Source organism: Pantherophis guttatus, chromosome 9, assembly GCF_059756535.1.
Source record: "Pantherophis guttatus breed Tessera chromosome 9, ASM5975653v1, whole genome shotgun sequence".
Lineage (NCBI taxonomy): Eukaryota > Metazoa > Chordata > Lepidosauria > Squamata > Colubridae > Pantherophis > Pantherophis guttatus.
The window spans coordinates 12,967,103-12,979,485 of NC_142071.1; the positions used below are offsets into that span (position 1 = coordinate 12,967,103).

Genomic DNA, 12,383 nt, shown 5'->3' on the forward strand with positions numbered 1-12,383 from the left:
TGTACATCCCCGCCAGTCTTAGGGGAGCTGTATTACAACAGGCCCATGATTCGAAAGCCGCTGGACACTTTGGGTTCATGAAAATGTTACATTTAGTTAAATGGTAGTTCTGGTGGCCATCTTTGAAAAAGGACATAGTGGCCTATGTCACTAGCTGTCTGGTGTGTGCTTCTGCAAAGTGGCCACCTGGGAAGCCACCAGGATTCCCAGGTGGCTCGAATGTTGCTAGCCCTAGTCCTCCATGGAAGGAAATATCCATGGACTTTATCATTGAGCTGCCTGAGTGTGGGAGAAATACGGTCATTTGGGTGATCACTGACTTATTTTCCAAGCAAGTGCGTTTTGTACCCTGTTCCAAGATTCCCTCTGCAAAAACACTAGCTAAACTTTTATTCAACATATGTATAGATTACATGGGGTTCTTGAATGCATTAGTTTGGATAGGGGGGTACAATTCATCTCCCTCTTCTGGGGGGAGTTCCTGAAGATGTTAGGCTCCACCCAAGGCCTAAGCTCTGCCCATCACCCTCAAACTAACAGGGCTTGTGAGTGCGCTAACTCAGTTCTACAGCAGTACCTCATATGTTATGTAAATTATCAACAAGACAACTGGTCCGACTTATTGACTTTTGTAGAGTTTGCTTATAATAATTCCATCCATAATAGCACTGGCTTCACCCCATTCAAAGTGGCTTCTGGACAGGACTTTGTACCCATTCCAGAGCTGCCGCAAGAGAAGCCACACATCCCTTCACTAGTGGAATGGATTGAGCAGCTTCAGTTTATCTGGCCTGTTACTCATAAGGCATTAGAGGATGCTCATCAGGCACATAAGAAATATGCTGACAAGAAAAGAGCTATGCCAAAAGATTACCAGATTAGGGATAGGGTTTTCTTGTCCACTAAGTACTTACAGACTATCCAGAAGTCAAAGAAATCGGGGCCTAAGTATGTGGGTTCTTTGCCTATTATAAGGATTGTCAACACAGTTCAGCTAGAGTTACCAAAAACCTTAGAAGGATTCACCCTGTGTTTCATGTTAGCTTATTGAAACCTGAACATACCTCCTCTCTCTAACCAGATCAACCTACACCCCCCCCCACCCCTGTGCATAGGAGAACAGCATTTTGAGGTCAAAGAGTTTCTCAATTCTCAGAAACATAGGGGGAAAGCATAGTATTTGGTTGCCTGGAAACATTTTCCACCTTCTCAATCTGAATGGGTGAATGAGTGAGATGTCAGAGCATCAAAACTTTTACAACTGTTTCACATTACATACTCTGATAAGCCTTAGTCTTCTTATTGTACAGTATCTTGAATACTGGGTTGTTACATTGTCTATCTTGTCTACGTTGTCTTGTGTTTTTCCTCCAGGGCTAACACCTCTGCTGCAGGAGGGCGAATGTCAGCCTCTATGATACTTGCTATCTGCTGCCATAGTAATGGGGGACAGGGGGCAGGGAATGTTGGCATTTAGGTGGAGAATGTGAGCTGGAGAGAGATGCCCTATGTGAACAAATAGGGAGGATTGCTCCTATGTTCTACTGTGCAGCTGTATGGACTTGTTTATGCCCAGTCAAGGTCAACTGTCCCAGAATACCAGATGAACGAAAACACTTGCTGCCCACATGACAACAATTGGGATGGGGATTGGACATTTACCCTGGGTCTTTGGGGGAAGGATTTGGGGATACTTTCAATATGTAACTTTTGTGCCTTTTGCTTCAGATCTTGCTTTTCTTTCATTGCTATCAGTTCAAATTCAGTAAAAGTATCTTTCTCTACAAACATGGAGTTGGGGTTTTCCTTTCTTGAGTTTTGAATGGAGGCATGCCTGACAGAGTCCTTAGGAAAAATATCACAATGTACAATTTAGATTTCCTGAGTGTTTGATGATACATTTAAACAATGACTAAACTTGACAAATTGGGCTTTGTATAATTATAACACACTGCTCATGTCTTCTACTCTCCGTGAATGGATCACCCTTTTCAAGTAGAGATGTACTAGAATTGAGATCAGAAGTGCCAATCTTTAATAATGATACTTGAACAATGGGATGCAGTATATAACTTATATGAAGTAGGACACAAAGACAGCTGGATGATTTTCCCCCGCTCACCACTCAGCATACAAACATTTCTCTGGGATTTAATAAACAATGAACCAATGTATCAGGAATTCTGAATCAATTCAATTATTCAGTGAAGATGTCTTTTGGAAATTATACTTGATTGTGATATTTTAACACAGAATCAATCAGATGTTACTATAGTAATCTTTATTACTGCCACAATCTGGAAGTTAAACACAATCAATTTACTGAGTTTAAATAAGCTTACAAACCCCCAATTTTAAATTTGTTGTTGCTATACTTAAATAATAAGAATAATAAATACAAGAGCCATGGTGGCACAGTGATTAGAATGTAGCATTGCAAACTAATTTTGCCAACTGTCAGCAGTTCAGTCCTGACTGGCTTAAGGTTGACTTCCATCCTTCCAAGATTGGTAAAATGAGGACCCAGATTGTTGGAGGCAATATACTGACTCTATAAACTGCTTAGAGAGGGCTGTAAAACATGATGAAGCAGTATATAAGTCTGAGTGCTATTTGTATAAACACACAGCTTGAGTTTGACACATAGATACCTTTCACATATGTTGGAAAACAGTCTACTCCCACTGGCTGTGCTCACTGGTGCTGACTGTTCCAAACATTCACCAAAATGTCCCACTTCTATTAAGTTATGATTGTATTAGAACTATGTCATCTAAATATCCTGGCTTACAGTCCACTGTGGTTCTCAATGGATGTGTGGACTGGAAGGGAAGACTCAATTCCATACCATTGTCTGGTTCAAAAAGGATGCATTTTTCACCTGAATTTGGTAACAAAGATTGTCAAGAAATCTAGAAGCATGATTAGCATGCTATACCTATATAGAAAGCTGACAATTTGCCAGATGTCTAAAGGAGGAAACACAGCCAAGTAGAAAGAATTTACTTGTGTTCAAGATATCTATACTTCCCATTTTGTTTACATGATCAGTATGCTATGAAGGGGATGAGCAGGAAGTCAATTCCATACCACATACATACATGAAAAGTCCAAGGAAGCTTAAAACTTGGTCAGTTAATTCCACTGATCTGATCCTTCCTCAAAAAGCCATCATCCAATTTTACCAACCTTGCCGGACAGTTTTAAAATTAAATGTCTGGAAGCCTCCTGTCAGAGCTGAGGAGTCAATCACATCCACACCATATTCACTCTGGCTCCTCCTGTAGAGAGTCACCCCAATAACAATGACAGCAACGGCGATGACGGCAGCCCCAAGGCCTGAGTACAGGGCGATATCTGTTGTATTCTCAATGTCTGCAAGAGAAGAAATAGCCTAAATGAGTGCAGGCTGTCCTGATTGCTAGAGTCAATTCAAAGCCAACGTTCATCTTAAATGTGCAGAAATTATGAGAATAGGAATAATTATCTCAAAAGAGGAATCACTACCCATGATCAGCCTACCTGCACTATTAAATTAGTGGAGGTTTTTTTCCTGATCTTCCTGTAAAAAGTAAAGGAAGTGAGAATAAAAATGGATAATTATTTCCTATAGGATTCTGGAAAGGGAGAAACATAAAATCTGTATGTCCCAAAGGTGCTCTTTTTCAAAAGGCAACTGGGCTTTGCTTTTCCTTGAAGACACTTCACTTCTCATCCAAGAAACTTCTATCAGAACTGGAGAAGCTTCTTGTATGAGAAGTGAAACATCTTCAAGGAAGTCCAGTTGCCTTTTGAAAAAAGCACCTTGGGACCAGGACTTGAATGACTGAGAATCTCCATAAATATTAAATCTGGATCATGTCCATTTTCTCCTTCCCAAATATATAATACTCTCTCTCGTCCAATCCATATCGACTATGATGCACTTAGAGAATCCTAGCATTAGCAGGACAATTTAATCCATTCCCGCATTGCAGTTTAATGAAGAAATTCAAATTAAAGGTTGCTTAAAAGAACTTGATAATGCTTTAAGATGCTGGATCAGGCACAACCAGTCACTTAAATCTTCTTCTAATGTAAGTGAGATCCCTTTTGACTTTTGGGTCTGATTTTGCAAATGTCTGGCTAATTACTTGGGGGAAGGGAACCAGAGGGGACAATGGAAGGCTTTTAAAAGGATGCTAATTCATTCAATTAGTGTATCTCTGTGTTTAAGAATGAGCAGGTATGTTTCTGCCTTCTCTTTGCCCATGGTCTCTTTAAATAAATCTCCCAAGTTGAAGGTGCTTGCTTAGGAAGCATGTTCTGAAGGAGAGTACACAACCTTTGTCTAGGACAGTGATGGCGAACCTTTTCGGCACCAAACCAGAATGTGTGTGCATGTGTGCATGCCGGAGCACTGGAAACCTAAAGACCAGCTGGCTGCTGCATGCATGCCTGTTTTTTGGCTGTTTTTGGCCGTTTTTTGGGCTGTTTTTCAGGCCAATTTTGGCCTGAAAAATGGCTTGAAAATAGCTGGGAAACAGCTTGAAAATGGCCTGAAAAACGCCACTCCCAAAGGCCCGGAAAACAGCCTGCTTTTTGGCTGTTTTTCAAGCCATTTTCCGGTGCTCCAGCACCCTTGAAGACCAGCTGGCTGGCACCCATATACGTGCCAGAAACCAGAAGAGCAGCTGGTGATGGCGTGCATGCCCACAGAGAGGACTCTGTGTGCCACCTCTGGCACGTGTGCCATAGGTTTACCATCATTGGTATAGGATAACTCGCCATGGCCAATTCACCATGGCCAACTCACTGCAGCCAGCTAGCTGCTGCAACTCACCACGGGATAACTTGCCACAGGACAATTGAACATTGTATTAGTTTCATTTAGTTACTTTTATTATTGGAGAACACATTTTCATAGAAATTATTGTAACTCTTATATTTCTTAATTGACTTTCTTATTTTATTATTATTGGTTGAAATTAATTTAACTTTTGTGGTTGTTGAATTTTCTTATGGCAAGTTGTCCCATAGTGAATTGGCTACAGCGAGATGGCTGCGGCAACTTGTCCCACTCCAACACAGCCTTTGTCCCACTCCAACTTGTCCCACTCTAACACAGCTTGTGATAAAGGATGGGTAGAAAGAAAAACCAGACAGATTATTCCCAAAGCTCCCTTTCCATTTGAAAAGTTTTGAGGAATATTGGCTTTATTTTGCTGGTTTAAAACCACAGGCTTATTACTTTTCACTCAGCTGTCCTTTGTGCTCTCAATTTCATTTTGCTTGAGAAATATATTGCTGGAATCTGAGTGAAAAGTCCTTTTCTATATATGTCTATCTGTCAATCTATCATCCAGCCAACAATCCACTTAAATCAGTGGTCAGACCTGGACTTTCAAGAGTATGCCAATTCTTCAATAGGCATCAAGATTTTGAGGTATCAGTAGAGAAATTAGAATGTGCCACATTAATAAAAACATAAAATAGTAAATAGAATAAATATAAATACAAAATTACAGTTTTATCTGCCCATCCCACCATCCCTTGGGGCAGGAAAATCTGCCCCAAATAGGAGCATCAAGATATCAAAAAAAAACACCATGCAAAATGATGCATTGTTTCTTTTACTGTTTTTTGACTGTTATTCTTCCATTCCAATTCTCTCCATAGAAAACAGACATTAATCTTTGTCAATGGGCCCAATTAGGCAATTTCACAGCAACAGCTTGTGACACAGGATTCTGAAAATAATGCCACTTCAAGAAAAATGCAGAGTCCACAAACAGATTTATCTCTCCTTTTCACTTCTTCAAACCAAGCAGCAGAAAACACATACACGTATACACACACAAAGAACGTTCAGAAGGATTTGGTTCATGTAAATGAATAGTGTAGAGTTGTTCATAGTTATGTATACAGTACTACATTTGTTGTTATTTATATACACTGCTAAACTAGGACCACTGCTTTATGTGCTTTTTTTGCTAGAAAATGAGATGTGAAGATGCCGCAATGAAGAATATGAAGTTAGTGAAATTTACATTTGCTCCATGACCTATCTAAGACAGCAATTTGCTTAGTGATATTTATCTGCAAAAATTGGGGTTATTAATTACTTATTTTTGGTCAGTTCTGGTAGTTGGGTCAAATTTCTGACTATCAGGAATTCAAATGTAGATCTAAACAGGAACACTCCTGGAGTTTGGGTGTGCAGGATGTACAGAAATTCAAGACAGTAGTCATAATTAAAGCCCCACATGATTTTTACAGTTATACATAATGTACATAATAAAGGGGTGGGGTTTAAGTTATGCAGTCAAGGCTGACTTTTTTAATGCCCTGAGACATTGCTGGATCTGAACATGTTTATCTGAGTTATCCCTCAATAATTAGCAACATTGAGCTATCTCCCACACTAATTAGCTATGTTCACTGAGAAATTTTTTTTTCATCTCAATTTACTATTTTCAAAGAAATCACTAGGGAAGCCTAGATTCTACTTTGAAAATAAAAATAAATCCCACATGAAATTTTGTAAAAACTCTCATATTACTACTAGTTTCATGTGCTCTAGAGTAGGGGTCCCCAACCTTTTGGACCTCAGAGACCACCAAGTTCATAATTTTAAATCCCATGGACCACTAATACAAATCTAGTGTGCTGCTTGCTGAAGCGCCTAGACTCCCAGTGATGGGATGGGGTCCTTCAGGCACCCTCCCTCCTCTCTCTCTCTCTCCCCTCTCTCTTTCTCTCTCTCTCCCTCTCTTTCTTATTTTTCCCTCTCTTTCTTTCATTCTCTCTCTCATTCTCTCTCCTTCATTCTCTCTCTGATTCTCTTTCTCTCTCTCATCTCATGGGCCAGCTAGTGTCTTGGGGCTGAGGGGAAGTCAAGCAACTCCCCAAGAGACCGAGGTGTGCGGAGTACTAACAAGGGCTGAAAGAAATGGCTGCGAGATCCAGCAAGAGATTAAGCTTCTCTCCTGCTCTGGAATATGGAGCAAATCTCTATCCCCTCCCTTCCCTTGCCAAGCGAGGAGTGACTGGAAGCTAGGGCAAGGGGCGGGGACAGCCACTTGTGGGTTCAGCCGACAGGAAGCTACAGCAGGGGGAAGAAACAGGCCAGGATTTCCACCACCCATTGCTTCGGCCTACCTGCACCGCCACTCTGCCTTGCACCATTACCTCATTCCGGCCAGTGAGGGCTGAACTGCAAAGTTGCAAGTTGCATGAACTTCCCTCTACAGCGGAGATTTACAGCCCCACCATGCCTGGCCAATCCAATATTTCAGAGGTCTAGTCACAGGACTGGCCATTGCTCATCCCAGAGCAGCTCCTCCATACGGGTGCACCGTGGACCACCAACATTTTCTTGTGGGCCACCAGTGGTCCACGGACCACTGGTTGGTGACCACTGCTCTAGAGCCATGGTGGCACAGTGGTTAGAATGCAGTACTGCAGGCTCCTTTGCTGCCTGCAGTTTGGCAGTTCGAGTCTCATTGGCTCAAGGTTGACTCAGCCTTCCATCCTTCCAAGGTGGGTAAAATGAGGACCCAGATTGTTGAGAGAAATATACTGTCTCTGTATACCACTTAGAGAGGGCTGTAAAGCACTATGAAGTGGTATATACTGTAAGTCTAAGTGCTATTGCTCTAAATATCATATCCTAAAGACCTTTCATTGCTACCATCATTTGACAAGAATATAGATACCTGTGGAGATGTCTTCAGTCCTCAAGATATCTTAATTAGTGGTGGAATTCTTCTATTTGTAGGCAGCAAGATTAAAACTGGGATTGTCTGCATCCAAAGTAGGTACTTTATCACTAGGCATCATCCTTTCTGTATTTTTCCATTCATCCAACCCAGTGTTTCACAACCTTGACAACTTGAAGATGTTTGGACTTCAACTCCCAGAATTCCCATTTTGAGAATTGAATCCACACATCTTCTAGTTGTCAAGGCTGAGGAACACTGATCAAACTTGTTAAGTTTTAGATTTGTATCCATAACTGATCCTCATGGTTTATTCAATTCCACAATGCTATTCTATGCATTTACCCTTTAAATCAGTTTTGCTTTTTTTTTTTTTTTTTTTTTGGTTTTTACAACCCTGTAATCCTTTAATTCAGGGTAGAGCATTTACTGGCTGGATGCCCTTCCTGACACCTACGTGGAGTTCACAGAAGATATTTTCTGTTTGTGCCCTGAGAGAGTAACATTTGTTCCTACCTAGGATTGAACTCTCAACCTTCTGAGTGGGAGGTGACCATCTTCACCACTAAGCCACCATGCCACTTGCCCTTTAAAACAGAATAATAATAAAAATATCATCAGACTCCTGTTTCTAATTGCTTTGTCAAGTTAGGCACAAAACAAAGTTCACCAGGTTGTCTCAGATTAAGAGAAGAGAGAAGACTGCATGAAGGGGAAAAGGAATGTATAAACCCAAAGCTATCAACGATCATCTGATATTATGCCTGAACCCTGTCTGCATTTAATTGTGCTTCCTGACACCATTAAAGACATTTATCTGAAAGCATTCTTTTATGGTAATGAAGTTTTTATTAAGCATGATTAAGTTTTATAAAAATACCTGAAGATAAATTAAGAAGCACAGAAGCTCAAAATGAAACATTTGGGTTTAATGCATTAGGAAGCATAATTGATTAAATTATCTCATTTGTAATAAAGTTTCACACAAGCTGTGCTGGGTACATATCATCTCCAATTCATTGTTCATTCTCTTCCAGAGACGAACAATTACACCCAGTTCTTGCAATCTTTCTTTTTCCTCCTATTCCTTTCTGTAGCTGGTAAACATGGAAATCTACTTCTCTGCTCAGTTTCCCTTGTCTCCCCCATGGAGAATGTCTGCCACATGAGAAACAGAGTTCTAAGTCAGGGAGGATTATATATAAGTCTATCTACCACAACTGGTTTTTTCTCAATTATCTTAATAATTAACTGATTTTGCATCCGTGATGATTCACATGGCTTTAAATTTAATGCCCACTCAGTTCAAAAGCAAGCAACAAGTTTTATTTATAAAACACACCGCTAATCTTCCAGTTCAGAATAAATAGTTTAATTCCCCCGGGAGCTTAAAGGAATAAAATCAACCTCAGCAGTTTGGCTGACTCTCTTAAGGATCCAATCATGATGCTGGAGATGAGGAGAGGATAAACAAAGAACTTGCAATCTGTTAGACAAACTGATGGTTGCTGAGCTACCAAGTGAAACTCCAAAAATATCTGAGACATGTGCAAGAATATGTGCAAATTTCCCTCTGCTCCTGGAGGAACATTGCTGTTTTAATTGGGAAAGGTCATTCTACCATGACATGGCAATCTTAGCCTTGGATGATTTATTGCCCTCCCAAGAACTCCATCCCCCCCCCCCAATTCAACCTTTCCTTATGTTATGCTATCAACATAATGTTCTCCAACACTCTCAAAAGTGGTCCAGAGCTCTTAAAAATTGCTCATCTATGCATTGGGACTGGGTTACCTGAGGGGCAATGTTCAACTGCTGTTTTTAGCCTGATAGAATGGTCATGCTCTGGGTCCCGTCAGCCAAGGAATATTGACTGGTGGGAACTGGAGGCATGTCTTTTCTGTCATAGCACCTACCCTTTGGAATATTCTACCTCCAGAGATTAGGGGACAGTAGGTTAAAACATTTGAAAAACAGTTGCAAGAACTGGAAATTTCTAGTCTAACAAAGAGAAGGATTAGAGGTGACATGATAGCAGTCTTCCAATATTTAAAGGACTAACACAAAAAAGAGGGAATCAATTTATTCCCAAAGCACCTGAAGGCAGGATAAGAAGTAATGGATGGAAACTTATCAAGGAGAGATCCAACCTAGAAATAAGGAGAAATTTTTTGACAGTGAGAACAATTAATCAGTGGAATGGCTTGCCTTCAGAAGTTGTGGAAAGTCCAGCCATTGGACAGCCATTTGTCTGGAATGGTATAGGGCAGTGATGGTTAACTTTTTCAGCACCTACTGCTGAACCTGGAGCATGCGCGCACCAGAGTGCCAGAACCCGGAAAAGAGCAGCTGGCCGGTGCACATGTGCGCTGGACCAGCTGGCTGGTGCACATGTGAACAACAGAACCAGGAAGAGCAGCTGGCGATGGTGCACATGCCCATATGTGTGCCATAGATTCGCCATCATGGGTATAGGGTCTCTTGTTGAGCAGGGAGTTGGACTAGAAGACTCTAATGTCTCTTACAACTTGGTTAAGAAGGATTGTTTGAACTAAAAGTTTTGCACAACATAGATTGATGAATTTCAGATTTTTCTCCAACACTTGGCAGTTCTTATCCCATGTTTGCTGAACAGGAGAAATGGGTGGCCAAGGAAGCCATAGATTGATAGACAAGTAATAACTCAACCATCTTGCAACAAGAAACTATACTCACAGGAACCATCTACCACCACCTCTCGAAATAATTTGAAGTGAGAATGCTTCTTTGGTAGGACAAAGCAGCTTTGAAGAAGTTAAAAAACAAAAGTCTGCATGCTTTGTATCTTCTTTCAACTGAGTCATTTATCTGATGTTGATAAATACACAGTATATCAGTGGTGGGTTCCTCCCGGTTTGGCCCAGTTCCCCCGAGCCAGTAGCGGTGACGATATGACATCACCAAACCAGTTCTGCCCCCCAGCCCCCCTGCATTAGTCTTACCTTTTATTTGACCCCATCCCCAATCTATTGCTGCCTCCTGAGTCCCAGCTGATAGCTAGAGGAAAAAAAACTGTTTAAACTCTTGCCGCGGGGCTTCAAAGGGCTGCCCTACAGCTGATCAGTGTTAAAAGAAAACAAATGAGTAGACTGGTGCCTGCAAAAATAAATGGGTAGACCAGTGCCTGCAAAAATACATGGGTAGACCAGTGCCTACAAAAATACATGAGTAGATCAGTGCCTGCCAAAATACATGGATAGATTGGTACAGCTCTGCAAGCAGTTAAAAGCCTGGTAGACTAGAACCTCTGCTAAATCCTAAATAATTTCACATGACCATCAAGCCACGCCCACAAAATAAGCCATGCCCACAGAACTGGTAGTAAAAAAAAAATAGAACCCACCCCTGCAGTATATATATATTTTTCAAAAATGGGGTCTTAGAAAAAACATATACAAGAGAGAAACATATTTGGGGGGTTTATTTCATGAAGAGATTTTCTGTCTAAAAAGAGAAAAGGGGAGAGAGGGGTAGTGGGTAGAGAGAGAGAAAGAGAAAGTCAGGACTACTTATCTTGTGGTCAATCAGGTTTATATATGATAGTTTTCAAGAGGATGCAGCTTCAATATTTTCAAATATAGGGGTTCAATGTTCCGACTGAAGAACCCAACCAAAGCAGGCATAGTCGAGACAATCCAATCTGGTAATGCAAAACTTAATTGTGTACATCATTTTGGCAATGATGAGGGGAAAACCAGATCTAGGTAATTCCTGCCAAACTCACATAATTAAAGTATAGGATTCTCCCTCCCCTATTAGTGCAGGTCATATTGTCCAATTGAGTCTCATTATATTTTTATGAGAAAAAGTCTTTGGCTTTGGCAAATGCCCACTGAAGTGTCCTTGGCTCTCATGCTCATCTTCTTGATGTCTGAAGCTTACATTCTATCTTCCCCTTCCTCCCCCCAGTTCGTTGGCAAGCTGAGAAATGATAATGATTGCAACAGCAAAAGCACACTTCAAATCTTGACAGATGGACCCCCCTTAAATACCTGGAAAACAGTAATTACATGTTACTATCATTTATTCTGAAAGTATTTATCCTTGGAGGGGCCCTGGCTTCTGAAGGTATTTTGCATGGAATCTGCCTAATAAGCAGTCTGCCTTAATATTGGAGGCCTTGATCCACCTCGCTTCTGAAATTGGATAGCGATCCCATGCAATTGAGCCATCCGTTGGGGTCCAGTGGCACCTTGCCCTGGACCTGAGCCTGGCTGGGGGACAGCAGTCTGTGGGAGACTGGCTGCTCCCAAGGGCTCCTCCCCCCATTCTTAGCCATGGCTGAAGCAGTGGGAGTGAGATAATCATTTGAGAATTGACTGGATGCTGCTCCGCAAGTTTGGGCCATTTGCCATGCTGGTTCTCCTTCCCGCATCTCCATTGTAACTAACCTTTCTCTCAGCAGTTTGACTGATGGGCTGCAGCCACTCCACCAGCTCTTCCAACTCTGCTGCTCTTTTTCCTCTCCATCTTGGACCCTGGATAAATGCCACTGCAGGCAGAAGCAAGGGAACTCAGCTTCAGATGCCTTTGGCAACACACCCCACCATAGCTCCTTGGCTACCTGGTGGAGTCCCCCTGGTTGCCACAGTCTCCTCCCATATTGCTGGCTGCTCAGTATTCTCCACTCATCCCTTCAAATGG

General features: G+C 41.5%; 1 protein-coding gene across 3 annotated transcripts in view; it reads right to left on the reverse strand.

Annotated features, from left to right (window-relative positions):
* The window catches only part of UNC5D (unc-5 netrin receptor D), a 696,347-nt gene that overhangs the window by 67,743 nt on the left and 616,221 nt on the right, over positions 1 to 12,383 (reverse strand). For 2 of the 3 annotated variants that reach the window (XM_034436892.2, XM_060693514.2), the window contains exon 8: positions 3,190 to 3,375. The exons of the other annotated variant lie outside the window; for it this stretch is intronic. In XM_034436892.2, the coding sequence (XP_034292783.1) occupies positions 3,190 to 3,375 (186 nt within the window). The remainder of the gene's footprint in view (positions 1 to 3,189; positions 3,376 to 12,383) is intronic. 3 annotated transcript variants of the gene reach the window in all.